Genomic DNA, 16800 nt, shown 5'->3' with positions numbered 1-16800 from the left:
CCTTACTGCCAAGAAATAGCTACAGACCAAGGACTTAGGGAGAGACACAGACACATGCACACAGAGATAGAGATACAGAGACAGAGAGGGAGACAGAGACACAGAGAGAGACATAGGAGACAGAGAAGAGAGACAGGAAATACAGAGACAGAGACATAGAGACAGAAATAGACTGACCGTGAGAGACAGATTCAGAGACAGAGACTTGACTCTAGCCTTGCCAGATCTAGATGTGGGGCAGGGGGAGCCAATCCTTCAGCTCTGTGAATTCCTGACACGTGTTTCTGTCTTGTTTTTTTAACCAAGGCAGACTTGGAGCTGGGTCAGCCCACTTCTCGCTGGTGTGGCATCGCAGATGCAGCCTGCGGCTGTTGGCTGGGGCATCTGAGGGGCACCAGGAGTGCTGTAGGGCTGCCAGGTGCCTGTTGCAGGAGGACTCAGGGCCCAGCGCTTGCTGAATGCACAGTGATTCCTGGGTGACCTGCACCAGCAGGAGGCCTCCTCCTTCCATTTCATCTTATAATTCCTCCTGGAATTCTGGAGCTCAGAGCTGGCCCTCCCTGCAGCATCCCCGATGAGCTGTGTCTCCTCCGTGGATTCTCACCAGAGGCAGCCTTGGCATTCCCACCGACTCCCCAGAAAAGGTTTCAGGGCTCAGCTACCTCTGCACACAGCACGGCTAGGGGACAGGGACCTCCAGGGCCACCACTGGACAGTGCCCCCTCCATGCACCTTGAAGCCTGAGGCACAGCCTGCAACCCAACCTGGGAGCTTTGCCCACAGCAGGGGTCCAGGTGTGCAGGGCCAGAGGTTGGAATGGGCACTCCAGGGATCTGGGTCACCCACCCCTCTGTGATTCATTCCCAAGGCCCTCCTCTCATGCACAGGTAGAAATTTTCAACCCACCATGTGCAGAGACAGTGGCTGGCACTGGGGAGGAATCCAGCGCCCCCACCATCTCCTGCCATGCCATGCAAATACACTGTGTAAACATGTGGTGCAAACATGCTGTGTAAACATGTGGTACAAACACGCTGTGTAAACATGTGGTGCAAACACGCTGTGTAAACACGTGGTGCAAACATGCTGTGTTAGCCCTGTCGTATTGCTGTAAAGAAATACCTGAGGCTGCGTAATATAGAGAGAAAAGAGGTTTATTTGACTCACGGTTCTGCAGGCTGTACAGGAAGTGTGGCCCCAGCATCTGCTTCTGGGGAGGCCTCAGGAAGCTTCCACTCGTGGGAGAAAGTGAAGGGGAGCAGACGTCCCACATGGCAGGAGTAAGAGAGAGAGAGGGACGGAGGTGCCAAGCTCTTTAAACAACTGGCACTGGAGTGCACTCAGAGCAGGAAGTCATACATTACCACAAGGGCAGCACCGAGCCTTTGACAAGGGATCCACCCCCATGACCCAAACACCTCCCACCAGGCCCACCTCCAATACTGGAGGGCACATTTCAACATGAGATCTGGAGGGGACAGAACATCCAAACCACCGCACACATCTCCATTCATCTGTTTATTCTTTCTGCCTGATGCATATGCAGAGCCTTGCTCAGCACCAGGCTCTACCCAGGAAAGGCGTGGTGCCTCTGTAGATGGTCCTGCAGCAAACCCCCAGAAAGATGGGGGTCACAGGCTGGTGGGGACCAGGAACCTGGGTCCCACACCTGCAGGGGAAGCTGAGGTGCCCCCGAAGACTCCTGTCCCTCATCACGGATGCCCTGAGGCCCCCCGCACTCCCCACCTGAGCTGGCTGTGGAGGAAGATGAGGGAGCCCAGGCCGGGGGTCAGGGGAGCTGCTGGTGAAAAGTCAGACCCACCTGCCCCAGCCACCCTCGTGGCTTGTCACTGTGCAGACACTTTTGCACACATGTTCCCTTCCCTTCTTTTGTTTTTCTTTTGTTTGTTTTTTGAGACAGGGTCTCGCTCTGTCACTCAGGCTGGAATGCAGTGGCACAATCTCAGCTCACTGCAGCCTCAACCTGCCAGGCTCAAGCAATCCTCCCACCTCAGCCTCCCAAGTAGCTGGGATTTTTTTATTTTTTTATTTTTTCAGACAGAGTCTCACTTCGTCAGCCAGGCTGGAGTGCAGTGGTACTATCTCGGCTCACTGCAACCTCCGCCTCGCAGGTTCAAGCGATTCTCCTGCCTCCGCCTCCCAGGTAGCTGGAACTACAGGCACCTGCTACCACACCCAGCTAATTTTTCTGTATTTTTAGTAGAGACGGGGTTTTGCCCTGTTAGCCAGGCTGGTCTCTAACTATGCCTCCCAAAGTGCTGGGATTGCAGGCGTGAGCCACCGGCCCATGTTCCTGTCTGTTTCCTGCCTCAGCCCTGAGGCTTCATGGTTTTCTCCCCGCTTTGAAGATGAGAAATGCAGTCATCCCACATCGCCAGCGTCTCTCAGTGCCTCCTGCACACCAGGTTCTAGGAGCAAGCTTGTGGAGATCATCAGTTTTTATCATCCTCATTTCCCATTTTCAAGGTGAGGAATGGTGAGCCCTGAGATCTGGCCAGGCTCCAGCCTCCTCACCCTTGTAGGGACGGCAGAGTCAGCAGGAGATGCAAGGCCCAGACTGGAGAAGAAACTGCATCATCTGCCAAATTCTGGAATGAAGCCCTCGAGTTCCACGTGTAGCTAATCTCTCTGTCTTACTGAGATGGAGGCCTTGGGGATTCCCGGCTTTCCTGCCCTTCGCTGGAGAAGGAAGCCCCTCCCTTCAGGCATCACAGTCCTCATTAGACTCCATTGTGAATCCAACTCTGGACTTCCACCTTGTAGGATGCTCACCAGGGTCTTTGGGGACAGCTGTGCCAGCCAGCAGGGGTGTGTTAGTTCTCTGCGCTGTGTAACACATCGGCACAAACTTAGTGGCTGAAACCACACCCTATGAGTTCACTGTGCTATAGGTCAGAAGTCAAGATGGGCTTGGCTTGTGTTTCTGCTCAGGGTCTCACCAGGCCAAAATCAAAGCGCCAGCCAGCCTGGGCACTCCCCCAGCCCTGGGGAGGACCTGCTTCCAGGCTCACTGGGGCTGCAGCAGGTCCAGATCCTTGTGGTTGCAGGACTGAGGTCTCCATGTCCTTGCCGGCTGTTCGGGGGGCCACAGCCACCCCCTGAAGGGCACCTGCATCCCCGGCACGTGTCCCCTCCACTGTCACCCAGCGAGGTGCATAGGATGCCCGCATGCCCCTCTCTCCTGCCTGCAGCTGGGGAACGCTCAGCTTTCGAAGGCCCATGTGGTTGGATGGCGCCTACCCAGCCCTGTCTTAAGGTCAAAAACGTAGCCCAGTGGGGAGGGAACACATCTATCTTCACATCTGGGACCAGCGCCTGACATCCTTGGGGCCATCTTAGAGTTCTTCCTGCCTCCCCAGTGCCCTTGGATCCTGTTCCATTTTCCACCCAGCTCTGTGGGCTGAGGGTGGGGAGGACACATCCCCAGCCTGAGTATGCTGAAGACGGTGACACATGTCACCCTGAAGCCAGCCTGTAAACATTCAGACACACAACACGCACGAGTGCTCACTGCTGGCTTTGCAGGGCAATGCTCCAGAAGATTCCTCGAAGGATTCCATCAGTTGGACACACGAGCTCACCCAGCCACATGCTGTCATCTTCCAAAAGCTTTCTCAGCTTCCTGAGCCTCAGTTTCCTCCTCTGTAAGATAGGGACCAAGACAATGCCAATCTCACAGATTCTGATGGAAACTGGAGTTAGCGTGTATCAGGTTCGTATAGCACTGCCTGGCCCTGAGCAAACACACCGTGCGTGTTGGCTGCCGATGTCACCGATGAAGAAAGTCTCCAACACCTGCACCCCTCGGCCACTTCCAAGGGCCCCCATGGACTGTTCCCCGTTCCATACTCCTTGGAGGGAACCTGCACCCACAATTAAGATACAAAGAAGAGGCCAGGCGCGGTGGCTCATGCGTGTAATCCCAGCACTTTGGGAGGCTGAGGCGGGTGGATCACGAGGTCAGAAGATCGAGACCATCCTGGCTAACACGGTGAAACCCCATCTCTACTAAAAATACAAAAAAATAGCCGGGCCTGGTGGCGGGCGCCTGCAGTTCCAGCTACTCGGGAGGCTGAGGCAGGAGAATGGCAAGAGCCCGGGAGGCGGAGCTTGCAGTGAGCCGAGATCACACCTCTGCACTCCAGCCTGGGCGACAGAGCAAGACTCCGTCTCAAAAAAAAAAGATACGAAGAAGAGAGAACGGCCAAGAGGCGGGAGAATTAGATCCCACATACATCTGGACATTCATCTGTCAACAGCCACATTTCCCCCAAGCGGCTTCCCAGCCCGAGGCCAGACCATACCCACATATTAATATTTTCTAATCTTGTCTCCCAGAACGAGGATAGAAAAATGTCCTATTCAAAATGTTGGAGGAAATGCGCTGTGCCTGACACTTGGATTTGCAGGTTGCAGAATGCTCGGAGGACTCCTCCACCCATGTTTGCCTGTTTCCTCCACTGCCACGGCGAGATCACCTCTCTCAGGCCCGCCCTGGGTGTGCCCAGCCTGAGAGATGGGCAGAGGAGATTTCCAACAGGAGCTGTGGGACAAGGAGGACACAGGCCGCGGGCAGAGGCCGTGTTTCCTTGTCATCTCTACTCGCGCTGCTCCTGCTGCTCCAGATAGCACCTGGAACTGCTTTAGTTGGGAGATAATAACTTTAATTTTAGCTCAGAATTACTTTTTTCCTGAGGCCTTGTGACCTTTGGGCGTATGGGAAGCGTGTCCTACAGCAGGACGGAGCTGCAAATGGCTCGGGGATGGAGGAGTCTGCCCGTGACGGGATGGGGGCAGCCGGATACGACAACCACACAGCACTTCAGGCTGTTTAAACAGGATACGTAAAGCTGACTCAGCGTGCGTGCAGTCACATCTCGCGTGGCAGTCTGCAGTTCCTCCAGGAGTCAGGCCTAGTTTGTCTCCTTACTATAGGGCAGATGGCCTCTTTGGGTAAAGCCAGCCTCTAGATCTTCCTTAAACATGCCACGTAGCGGGTAAAATTCCACTCTGGATTGTTGGAACCCAACCAAAACACTGGTGCGGGCATGGACACAGTTAGCTCCGGGGTTTCCCTGGGGCAGGCGTGGAATGTAGGGTCCACCCCGTTCCCCCGAGGTCGTGGGAGTGGGAGCGGCCATGTGAGGCAGGCCACCAAGGCGATGATGTGGAGACCTGTCCGGCATGGGGCTCCTCTCCCAGCCACCCTGGGCTTGATGACGTTTTGCTGCAAATACCTTGAGTGAGGTCTGTTGTGTCCAACTTTAAGCATGATATGGAGTTTTGGTAGAAAGATGTGAGCTGGGGACACCTCTGGGTGACCGTCCAGCTCTGGGTGGAGAGGCCTCAGACATACCCTTTCCATTTTCCGGCAACCCCTCAGCAGCCCCCTTGCCTGCGGCAGTGCCCAGCTTCTCCATGTCCTCTGCCTTGGCCTGTTCTTGAGGTCTCAGCTCAAGCAGCCCCTCCTCTGAGAGGCCTCCCTGGCGGTCACCACACCCACTGATGGCTTCTTCTCTCCCTGGTGTCCATTGTCCCTCGGACGGAAGCTCCAGGGCAGCCACACTGCCTTCAGTGCACAGTAATCTAGGGTCCAGCCCAGCACCTGGCATTGCAGGTCCTTGATGGGCATCTGCAGAACAAATGAATGAAAGAACAAATCCAGAACTTAAGGGGTGACTCTGAGAAGCTCCTGCAGAACCTTCCAGCCCAGGTTCAGCTCTTCCCTTTTCACCGTGAAGGCGGTTCCTGTGACATTCCCGGGAGCTCCACACTGGCCTCCCAGCCCTGCCTCTGCATGGATCCCCCGACCACCCATGTTCCCCTGCTGTGTCCAAGAGCTGACAGGGCATGCAGACGCAGAGGAGCCTGGAACTTGTCCAGGCTGGACTCTCAGTGGACACCCAAATGGACCCAATTCCTAGCTCCAGCTCTGACCTCTCTGCACACCCTGGCCTGTCTCCTCCCCATCTCTCCTGGGGACTAACCTCACAGTAGCGGGAGTGAAGCCCCCTACCCAGTTAGGCACAAATGCCTTTTCTGTTGCCACTTTGGGTGGACATGACCCCATCCAAGGGACACCTGTCCTGCTCCAGACATCTGATCAGAACAGTCGGTGGCTCACAGAACAGTCGGACAGGCGTGGGAGGTCCTGGGTGGGCCTGACCATGGGGTGTGGGGGGTTATGCTGGCTTCCAGCTCTGCGCGTTGCTCCACTCTGCACTCTCCCGACCCCGTTTCTGCAGAGGAGAGAGCTGAGGCTCGGAGAATTGCACCACGTGCCCAAAGCCCCCCGGCCCCTATAGCTAACCTGCCTCTGCCATCAGCCTCCCACCCCAGCACCACAGGTCCCGGGCCGCTCTCAGCTGGGTGGGGGTGCCCGCCCGCCAGCGGGCCCTGATGTGTCTGTGCTGCTTTCCAGCTCCGAGCCCACGCTGTGGACATGAACGGCAACAAGGTGGAGAACCCCATCGACCTGTACATCTATGTCATCGACATGAATGACAACCGCCCCGAGTTCATCAACCAGGTCTACAATGGCTCCGTGGACGAGGGCTCCAAGCCAGGTGAGGCCTTTAGCGTTTGCTTGCTGGAGACCCTGTGGGCTCTGCGGGCACAGCACAGGCCCCGAGGGCTGGGGAGGGCTGCTCAGCCCCCGCCACCAGGATGGTGCCACGGGACTTGGGTGCGGACACAGGTGTGCAGCAGGCGTCCACCAAAGCCCCTGCTCTCAAAGGCTTCAGGGTCAAGGGAGGTGCAGAGCACAGGGGAGAAGCGATTGCAGCCACAGCAGGGCCGATAGGCTGGGAAGGAAACCCGGGCACTGGGAGTCCTGGGACAGTGGTGGGCCCGGGCAGGCCCCTCTGTGGAGCTGGCGTGTGGGCTAGGAGTTGAAGCCTGAGGTGGAGCAGCTCCCAGAGTGGGGCTGGGGTGGGCTCCTGGGCAGGCGGAGAGGCTAGGGGAACAAGGTGCACATGCCAGGGTCCTGGGGAGGCAATGAGGTCAGAGGACTGAGGCCACTGGAGGCCTCCCGGCTACACATAAGATTTGGTTCCAGTCAAAACGGGAAGTGAGAGAGGCCCAGACTCCCCCTGCAGAGGCGATCCCATGTGACTGAGGCCATCTGTTCCCCTCAGAGCTGACCTAAGAGCCTGTCCCCCGAGACTTCACTCTGGCACAGGTGGCAGTGCCCGCTTTTTCATGTGTGGGACCCCAGCTGAGTACGTCATGTCTTGCATCTCTGCCCTTTGTGACTGCCAAGAAGTGGGAGACCCCCACCAGCAGTGAGGAGGCTCAGGCCCTCAGTAATCGAGGGTCCAGCCCAGCACCTGGCATTGCAGTCCCTTGATGGGCATCTGCAGAACAAATGAATGAGTGAAAGAACAAATCCAGAACTTAAGGGGTGACTCTGAGAAGCTCCTGCAGAACCTTCCAGCCTCAGGGCACACATGGGTTGGAACCTGGGTGTCCACATCCCCGCAGGGCTGGCACAGCCCCCACCTGCTCATCTAGATGCTGCAGGTGGCCCAGGTCTGCGGGTTAACAAACCCCAGGGGCCTTCTGTGTTGGGGGAGCAGCTCCCCACTGTGGCTGCCTCCTGTGTGGGGGGTGGAGAGGGGTCCTCTTCGGGACAAACCTTTGCCTGGCTTGGGTTGGGTGGGGGGAGGGGAGGTCACTGAGGAGACCTCTGCTGGGGTTGCCCCTAAAGTACAAGACAGCAAGTAAATGTGAAGTTCAGAGAGATAGCAAAGCACTTTAAAGTGTGGCCCAAGCACCATGTAGAGCGGACTTGCACCAAGAGAGTAATCCTTGCTGCTCTGAACTGCGAGTGTCCTGTATTTTCACCAGCAGCCGCACCCCTGGCCAGTGCCCAGCAAGTGATGGCTTCTGGGCTCTACAGATGTTGGCAGTGCCAGGCAAACGGGAGGCTGTTTCTGCATTGAAATCCGGAGCACATGAAGCCCAGAGCCAGGGCCAGCTCCCGGGGGCACGACACACCCCTGCAGGTCCCCAGGGAGGGGTGAGCAGCATCCCGGCTCTGGGACAGGAAGGCAGGCTTTTATCACGCCTGCTCGCAGAGGTGGCTGCATGGTCCGCCCCAGGGCTGCAGTGTGAACAGGGTGAATTGCGCACTCGGTCCACCCCAGGGCTGCAGTGTGAACAGGGTGAATTGCGCGCTCGGTCCGCCCCAGGGCTGCGGTGTGAACAGGGTGAATTGCGCGCTCGGTCCGCCCCAGGGCTGCAGTGTGAACAGGGTGAATTGCGCGCTCGGTCCGCCCCAGGGCTGCAGTGTGAACAGGGTGAATTGCGCGCTCGGTCCGCCCCAGGGCTGCGGTGTGAACAGGGTGAATTGCGCGCTCGGTCCGCCCCAGGGCTGCGGTGTGAACAGGGTGAATTGCGCGCTCGGTCCCCCCCAGAGCTGCAGTGTGAACAGGGTGAATTGCGCGCTCGGTCCCCCCCAGGGCTGCGGTGTGAACAGGGTGAATTGCGTGCTCGGTCCGCCCCAGGGCTGCAGTGTGAACAGGGTTAATTTGCATGCTCGGTCACCCCCAGGGCTGCGGTGTGAACAGGGTGAATTGCGCGCTCGGTCCACCCCAGGGCTGCGGTGTGAACAGGGTGAATTGCGTGCTCGGTCAGCCCCAGGGCTGCGGTGTGAACAGGGTGAATTGCATGCTTGGTCCCCCCCAGGGCTGCGGTGTGAACAGGGTGAATTGCGCGCTCGGTCCGCCCCAGGGCTGCAGTGTGAACAGGGTGAATTGCGCGCTTAGTCCCCCCCAGGGCTGTGGTGTGAACAGGGTGAATTGCGTGCTCGGTCCGCCCCAGGGCTGCAGTGTGAACAGGGTGAATAGCGCGCTTAGTCCCCCCCAGGGCTGCGATGTGAACAGGGTGAATTGCGCGCTTAGTCCCCCCCAGGGCTGTGGTGTGAACAGGGTGAATTGCGTGCTCGGTCCGCCCCAGGGCTGCAGTGTGAACAGGGTGAATAGCGCGCTTAGTCCCCCCCAGGGCTGCGATGTGAACAGGGTGAATTGCGTGCTTAGTCCCCCCCAGGGCTGCGGTGTGAACAGGGTGAATTGCGCTCTTGGTCCACCCCAGGGCTGCAGTGTGAACAGGGTGAATTGCACGCTTGATTGGTTGTCTTTCAGGATTATGAGACACGGGTGTGTCCGGTGTCACCAAAGGGAATGAATGTGACATTATCTCACTGGAACCATGGGCAGCTGGTCCTCAGCCATCCCTTGAGGGGCAGGCAGCGGGTGAGCAGATTAGCTCCAGGCAGCCAAAGAAAACGGATGACGACATGGGAGCCCCTCGTGAGGGTGCAGATGTGGGGGAGTGGGCAGCAGGCCAGGCACGCTCGTCACACAGACACCACTGGCCTCTCTCCTGGAGACCCAGGATGCTATTTAAAGGCACCTGGATTTTCCTGGCCTTTCTATCACAAATCAAACCTCCCATGTCTTACTTTTTGAAAAATCAATAGCAAAAGTCTTCCCAAAAGCACAACTGGCTTTGCTCATTAAGATAACTGAGTAAATTGTGGAGCCATGGCCTCAGAAGTCCATGTCAGCCCTTCTTCCCACCACTCCTGAGCTTTTCCAGGACTGTGTTGAGTGAAATGTCCACGGACTCTCAGAGCCCCTGGGGGATCGGGAGTCTGTTTCTGGTCCCAGAATAAGCTGTCTTTGTGCAAAGGCCAGGACGGAGCTGGAGGTGACACTGTCGAGTCCACCTCGGTCACCCCGGGCAAGGGCGGGGAGAGATGGAGGCCACACAAAGCATGGCTTGCTTCTCTCAGTGGCGGTCTTTCCAGGACTTGGAAATCATCTCTACAATTTCTTCTCTTCCATCAGTAAATTACAATAATAGAAGGGTTCTACACAGTGCCTTTGTGGGATAAGGAAAAACTACCGCCAGAAATTAGTCATTATTCTCTGGAAGGACGGGCTAATGAAGGGTTTCAGATGCGCGTTCTAATGGAAAACAAATGGAAAGATGGGTTAAATATTGACTCAGCTCCAGAGGAACTTGGAAGGCTTGGGGAGTTCGTCTGGGGACATGAGCTCGCCAGTACAGGCCTGGGATCCATGAGGGTCCTGTGTGCCCCCCACACTCCTCTCCAGACCCCTGGGATCCACAAGAGTCCTGTGTGCATCTCACACTCTTCCCCAGCCCCCTAGAATCCACAAGGGTTCTGTGTGCACCCCATTACTCTTCCCCAGGCCCCTGGAATCCACAAGGATCCTTCATGTACCCCACATTCTCCCCCAGCTCCCCCGGGATCCACAAGGGTCCTGTGTGCACCCCACACTCTTTCCCAGCCCCCCTGACTTCATGAAATCCCCTGGGGCACTGCTGACCTGCTCTACTGGGTTCAGAGGGTGTGGCAGGTGCCACGGCAGGCCCTTTTGTGATTGGGGTACAGAGTGAGATGCCTTGTTAGTCAACAGGATGCAGAGCCCATCCCAGGGGCTCCCAGAGCAAGGGGACCATAACTGGGAAGTGCAGGCGGGGCTGGCAGTGCCAGGTGTGGCAGCGCCCCTGGCTGAGATGTGTTTCCAGAGTCTCCCTGCCGGTTTTCATCCCCACCCTCCTTTCTCCTCCGAGAGATCCTCTCTGCTACAGCCTCTGTGGCCTTGGAGGCCGCAAGCTTGTTCCTCAGCAGCTGGACAGCCCCGGGGTGAGGAGAGCGCGTCTTTACCAAGAGTCCCCGCGAAAGTCCCAGGGCAGGTTCTCGCGGGTCTCACTGCCCTGACCCTGCGTCCGTACGCCTCCCCGGGGCAGAGGGTGGCAGCCTGTGGCACACAGCCAGGAGACACCCTCCATCTCCATGCGTTCCGGGCTGTCTGGGATTGTGGGCGGCACATGTGCGTTCGCCATCGAGTAAGACGGGGCTCCAGGAAGTGGGCGTTCCCACCGAGGCCATCAGCCCGGGCTGCAAAGTGACCCTAAGCCTGGTGAGTTCCAATGGCGGGAGAAGGCCCTGCTGAGTGATCCACAGACCTGTACCACAGACGTTTTCCATGAGGAAATCAACGTTTGTTTATTTCAAGTTCCCCAGAAAATGGAACCAAAATCAGCATTCCCTCCAACAAAAAAACAAGGTCTACCTGAAATGACGGGAGGGCCGAGGATTTTTGCCCAGTTTCCAGCGGGACCTGAGGCCCACGGAGGTGACTGGGGGCCCCCATGGGCAGGAGGCTGGGGCCTGGCTTCCCAGCCCTCACTCTGTCCATCCAGCCTTCGCCACTTTCATCCGCTGTGTTGGGCTTCCCGATGGGATTTCACTGGAAGAAATGTCTTCTCAAAAAATATTTTTATTTTGAGATAATTGTAGAGTCACATGCAGTTGTAGGAATAAGACAGACGGATCCTGTGAGCCTTTCAGCCAGCCTCCCGCCAGGGCGATATCTTGTAGAACCACAGTGCAGGGTCATAGCCAGGAAACTGACCTTCGTACCAGCCGCAGCCACTACTCACATCCCACCAGACTGACCTGCATTCATTGGTGTGTCTGTCTGTGTGTGTCTCTGTGTGCATCTGTTTGTGTGTCCATGTGTGTCTGTGTCTGTGTGTCTCTCTGTGTGTCTGTGTGTCTCTGTGTCTGTGTGTGTGTCTCTGTTTGTGTGTCCATGTGTGTCTGTGTCTGTGTGTCTATGTGTGTGTGTGTCTCTGCGTCTGTGTGTGTGTCTGTGTCTATGTGTCTCTGTGTGTATATCTGTGTCTGTGTATCTCTGTGTCTGTGTGTGTGTGTCTCTGTGTCTATCTGTGTGTCTCTGTGTGTGTGTCTGTGTCTGCATGTGTCTCTGTTTCCGTGTGTGTCTCTGTGTCTGTGTATCTCTGTGTCTGTGTGTGTGTCTGTGTCCGCATGTGTGTCTGTCTGTGTGTGTGTGTCTGTGTGTCTCTGTGTCTATGTGTGTGTCTGTGTGTCTCTGTGCGTGTATCTGTGTCTGCATGTGTGTCTGTGTCTGTGTGTCTGCATCTGTGTGTCTCTGTGTCTGTGTGTCTGTGTGTCTGTGTGTGTGTGTCTGTGTCTATGTGTATCTCTGTGTGTGTGTCTCTGTTTCTGTGTGTCTATGTGTGTTTCTGTGTGTGTGTCTGTGTCTGCATGTGTGTCTGTCTGTGTGCCTCCCATCAACCCTAACCTGTGGCAACCATGACTCTCTTTTCATCTCTGTAGTTTTGTCATTCCGAGGATACTATAGAAATGGAATCACAGCTGTGTGTTCCCTTTCGGGACTGGCTGTTTTCCTGCAGCATCGTTCTCTGGATATACAGCCAGTTCGTATCCATAGCTCGTTCCTTTCTATGGTGTAGAATTCCGTGGCCTGGGTATACCGCGGCTTGTGAGCCATCCCGGATCGATGAACGCTGGGCAGTTTCCACTCCGGGCCGTGATGAACTGAGCTGCTCTGAGCACCTGTTCCTGCACGGGGTCTCGTGTGAGCATGTGTTTCCATTTCTCTAGAATGAATGCCCGAGAATGCAACTGTGGGGTCATCTCGGGAGCGGGCGTTTGTTTTGTAGGGAACTTCCATGTTCTCTGCCAGAGGGGCTGTCCCGTCGCACCCTCATCCCACCCTCCCGAGAGACCCGGACTCTCGGCATCCTCACCAGCATGTGTTGTCATCACTTTCAGCATTAGCCATTCCTAGAGGTGCGTGGTGGCACCTCGTGGTTTCAGTGTGTTTTCCCTCTGACGAATGGTGCCGAGTGTGTTTTCCTGTGTCTGTTGGCATCTGTGTGTCCTCTTCAGGGAAACGTCTCTTCATGGCTTTCATCCATTTCCTACTATGCTCTTCTTTTACTGTTGAGTTTTCAGAATTCTTTGCATATTCTAGATACGAGTCCTTTGTCGGATATGTGGTTTGCAAATATTTCTCCCACTCAGTAACTTGTCTTCCATCTTCCTCCCAGGGTCTCTGCGAGTGAAAGTGTTTAATTTGAAGGAAGTCCAATTTATCCTCCATGCTTCCTCCCATGGAGCAGGCTTCGGTGTCAGCTCTGAGAGCTCTTCATCAAGCCCTAGGTTCTGAAAGGGTTCTCCTCTGGGTTTTCTAAAAGTTGTTTAGGTTTGTAGTTTACATTAGGTCCACGATTCATTGTGAGTTAATTTTTATATAACATGCGAGATGTAGATCCAAGTGCATTTTTTGCTCCTCTCAGTATTTTCCATGACTGCCCCAGTGCCATGCATTGAAAGGCGTCCTGCCTCCAGTGAATTTTGCTTTGACATTTTTGTAGGGCATCCGTTGGGTACATTTGTGTGGGTCTGTTCCTAGGTTCTGTGTGTCTCCTGCCAATGCCACGGGATTACTGTAGCCTCGCAGCCAGCTTCACTGCCGGGTGGAGGGATGGCTTCGTGGACGGTGTGAGGTGGTCACGCCCTGGCCTTCACCTGCGTCCCTCTGTCAGGGTGGGAACGTGCACGCGGCACTGCCTGTACTCAGCCCCCTCCTCGGCAGGCAGGGGTTCTGCCACGCTGTCCACGGCAGTGCAGCGTGACCATAGCATGGCCCTGGTGTGGCACTGGGCAAGCTCCTTCCTGCTGCCTCATACATCTTCAGTAAAAGAACAAGGACAGTGCCCACCTCGTGGATGGGGAAGGTCAGGGGTGGGCGTCCGTGTGGCTCCCAGCTGCGACGCTGTCATTGACAGTGTCCTTATTATCCACAGCTGCAACTCCTTCCTATTAACAGCAACTTAATAATACATTCTGGCTCAAAGCACCAGTTCATTTTCCTGACTCCACCAAGGTAATTTTATCAACTCAAACCTCTCAATAAATACAAGACAACTTTGAAAACCACCTGTGTTCCAGCTTCCTCAGAGCACTGAGGTCCGCGGGGTCCTTGCCCGGTCACCCTGCTGGTCTGCCTGGCAGGCCCGGTCTTCCCTGAGGGCTGACCTACGCCTCAGATACTCATATTTCTGAATTATCACAAATTCCAAATCAGCCATGTCTGAACAACGCAGTTTTCTGGCCTGGGATGGGCCAACCATGGCCATGCCTGAGGTCTGGCTGCCAGACGTTGGCCTGCCAGGAGGATTTGGGGGCAGGTGATTTATGAAGGACCCGCCTGCTCCCAGGAGATGTCTAGGAGGGAGGAGGAGGTGCAGGACGCCCTGACAAGCAGAAACAACACCTCAGAAGGGCCCCAATGCAAGGCAAGGCTGCTGGGTTCTGTGCACGGCCCCAGCAGGTTCTCGGGAGGGGAGGAGGAGTCACTGAAAACGATAGTGACCACTAAAGGGGTCTGTCCGGGTGGCATCCAGGCCCCTGCAGGGTTGGCTACAAGCCAAAGCTGGTTTCCCCCTCCCGTCTAGAGTAATGGCCCGCAGGCTGCATTTCCCAAGGGCTCCTCCTGCAGGATCCTGGCATTTGTGTCTGCGGGAGGGATCCTGGCATTTCTATCCACAGGAGGGATCCTGGCATTTGTGTCTGCGGGAGGGATCCTGGCATTTCTATCCACAGGAGGGATTCTGGCATTTCTATCTGCGGGAGGGATCCTGGCATTTCTATCTGCGGGAGGGATTCTGGCATTTCTATCTGCGAGAGGGATCCTGGCATTTCTATCTGCGGGAGGGATCCTGGCATTTCTAACTGCAGGAGGACTCTGTGAGACCCGTGGAGACCTGTGCTGAGAAAGAGCCACCCTTGCCCCAGGGCAGAGAAGAGCCTGGGGGACCCTCTGGGCTCTCTGCCTGCCAATCAACATGCAGCCCCCCTGGGTGCCTTTGGGTCTAAAAAGGTGTGTTCTATTCCTTTGAACTGGACCTTTTGAGAAGAGCAAGCAACAGATGAAAAATAGCTGCGGCCGCACCCTGACCTGAAGCTCACGCGCCCACACCTGCCTCAGCTGTCCACTCTGCCTAGGCCCAAGAACCACACTGGACGTGGGCTCCACTGGTCTCCACCGACCACTGGTCTCCACCGATGATCCCTGCTTCTCTGCACCCAGGGGCAGGGCCAGCAATGAGGCCTGGTGAGGTTCCACGTGGGAAGGACACGCCTTCCGCTGAAGATGCGATCATGCTGTCATCACAGAAACGCGGCCGACAGCATTCGTCCACTCTGCCAGGTGCCGGACACCACTCTTAAGTTCTCCACACGACTCAGCTCACCAAATACCACAACAGCCCCAGGAAATGGCGAGCTTTATTTCCCCCGCATACAGCAGGAGGAAGTGAAGGCACCGTCTGTAACAGGAAAGACCCACAGCAGCCAGCAGGGAAAGGCAAGACTTAGAGGCCAACGGACTGGCTCCTGAACGCCCCTGCTAACCACTCCACAAACCGCCTCCCCTTCCCCGCCTGCACGTCGGGAATGCCTTTGGCTGAAAGTCCCAGAAAACCCAACCGCAGCAGCTTGAACCAGCGGGAGCTGGGGTGAGAGCTCAAGGCGTTGGGCCGAGGCCTGCGTGGTGGTCACCCCGCTTCTCAGTTCTCACCACGTGGTCACGAGGTGGCTGTGGTGCCCCCAAGCATCACGCACACCATCAGGCAGGAGGGAGGAGGGGGCAGTGTGTAGCATGGGCTGTTTCCTGCAGGAAGAAGTCCCGGGCGGCTGTGTTGTTCCATGGATAAGGTGGGCATCTTAGCTGGGTGCTGCGGAGGGCACCGGGTGGGAACACGTGAACCCCACCTCCAGTAGCCCACTGTCCAGTTGAGAAACCCAGAGATACATCCCCTTCTCAAGGTGCAGGCCTCACACCTGGGGCAAGGCAGGGAAGCAAACGTCCCAGGCCACTGTGAACGGGAAGCGCCTTTCCCTGCCCCTGGGCCCTGGCAAAGGCTGCGCCCTCAGCCCGGGGAGCTGTCCCCCACCCTCTGCGCCAGCTCCTTTCCTCCTGCAGCTCACAGCCACTTCTGCACAGATGTGTTGCCCTGGCCTCTCCCCCAGGCAGCCCCCTCCATGCCCTGGGCAACTCCCTTGACTCCTGGCGAGTCACTCAGGTGGCTGTTGGTCTCCACCACCGGGCTCCAGTTCTGAGCAGACACCCCATCTCCTCCTTCACCCTTGCTGTGGAGGCTGTAGGGAGAGCCCAGCCTCAGCCTGACCCTGGGGGCAGCTCGCAAGCCTCGATGACACCTCAGACGTGTCCCTGCGCTAGCTCCTAGTGCTCTCAAGGTGGACTCGTTCTGCAAAATGGACAGGAGTCCATGAGGACCTCCTGGGGTGGGGGGCGGGGGGGCGCGGTCCTTGATGGACAGCTGGGGTTCACACAGGCGCAGAGGGAGGCAGATGTCTGCCAGGCCCACAGTGAGGCCAGGCATCTTGCCCAGGGCAGGAGGGCAGTGGACAGCCAGCCTGCCATCCGTCCTGCCAGGTCCCCTGGACCCCTCACGCCCCGTCACTGCCCAGTGACCGTTTTCCACTACTGTCCCCCGCAGCGTCAGAGAACGAGCTCTCAGGGCTCGGGAACTCACCCAGGCTCTCAGCATTTCTCAAACTGCCCAGGGAAAGACACCGCCGTACTGATGATTTTTTAACTAAAAAGGGCTCTAATCGGGAAGCGGCACTTCCTCTAACCCCTCGTAACTGCGTGGGGGCCTCTATTATAAGTTTTGAAATTAATGTCATTTTAAAATATTAAAAAGCAGGGAAATCTACATGCTGCAGATGAAGTCAAAGAGACCTTCATCTATACAGCACCGAGTTTTTGCTTAAACAGATTATTCTATTAGTGGGCCCCGTTTATTTATTTATTTTATTTCTGTGCCGGTGGAAGTTCCCCGGAGGTTAATGCACAGATGGCACTAGATACTTGAAAGTCGTCT

The 16800-nt window shown here is 56.4% G+C and overlaps 1 protein-coding gene across 1 annotated transcript in view; it reads left to right on the top strand.

The window, feature by feature from the left end:
* The window catches only part of LOC105470550 (cadherin 4), a 683954-nt gene that overhangs the window by 590558 nt on the left and 76596 nt on the right, over positions 1–16800 (top strand). Inside the window, exon 6 of the mRNA XM_011722645.2 lies at positions 6443–6587. Coding sequence (XP_011720947.2) covers positions 6443–6587 — 145 coding nt within the window. The remainder of the gene's footprint in view (positions 1–6442; positions 6588–16800) is intronic.

The sequence above is a fragment of the Macaca nemestrina genome, chromosome 15 (genome assembly GCF_043159975.1).
Source record: "Macaca nemestrina isolate mMacNem1 chromosome 15, mMacNem.hap1, whole genome shotgun sequence".
Classification (NCBI taxonomy): Eukaryota; Metazoa; Chordata; class Mammalia; order Primates; family Cercopithecidae; genus Macaca; species Macaca nemestrina.
Note: the sequence above shows the minus strand (reverse complement) of the source record. Positions and strands in the feature narration are given on the sequence as shown.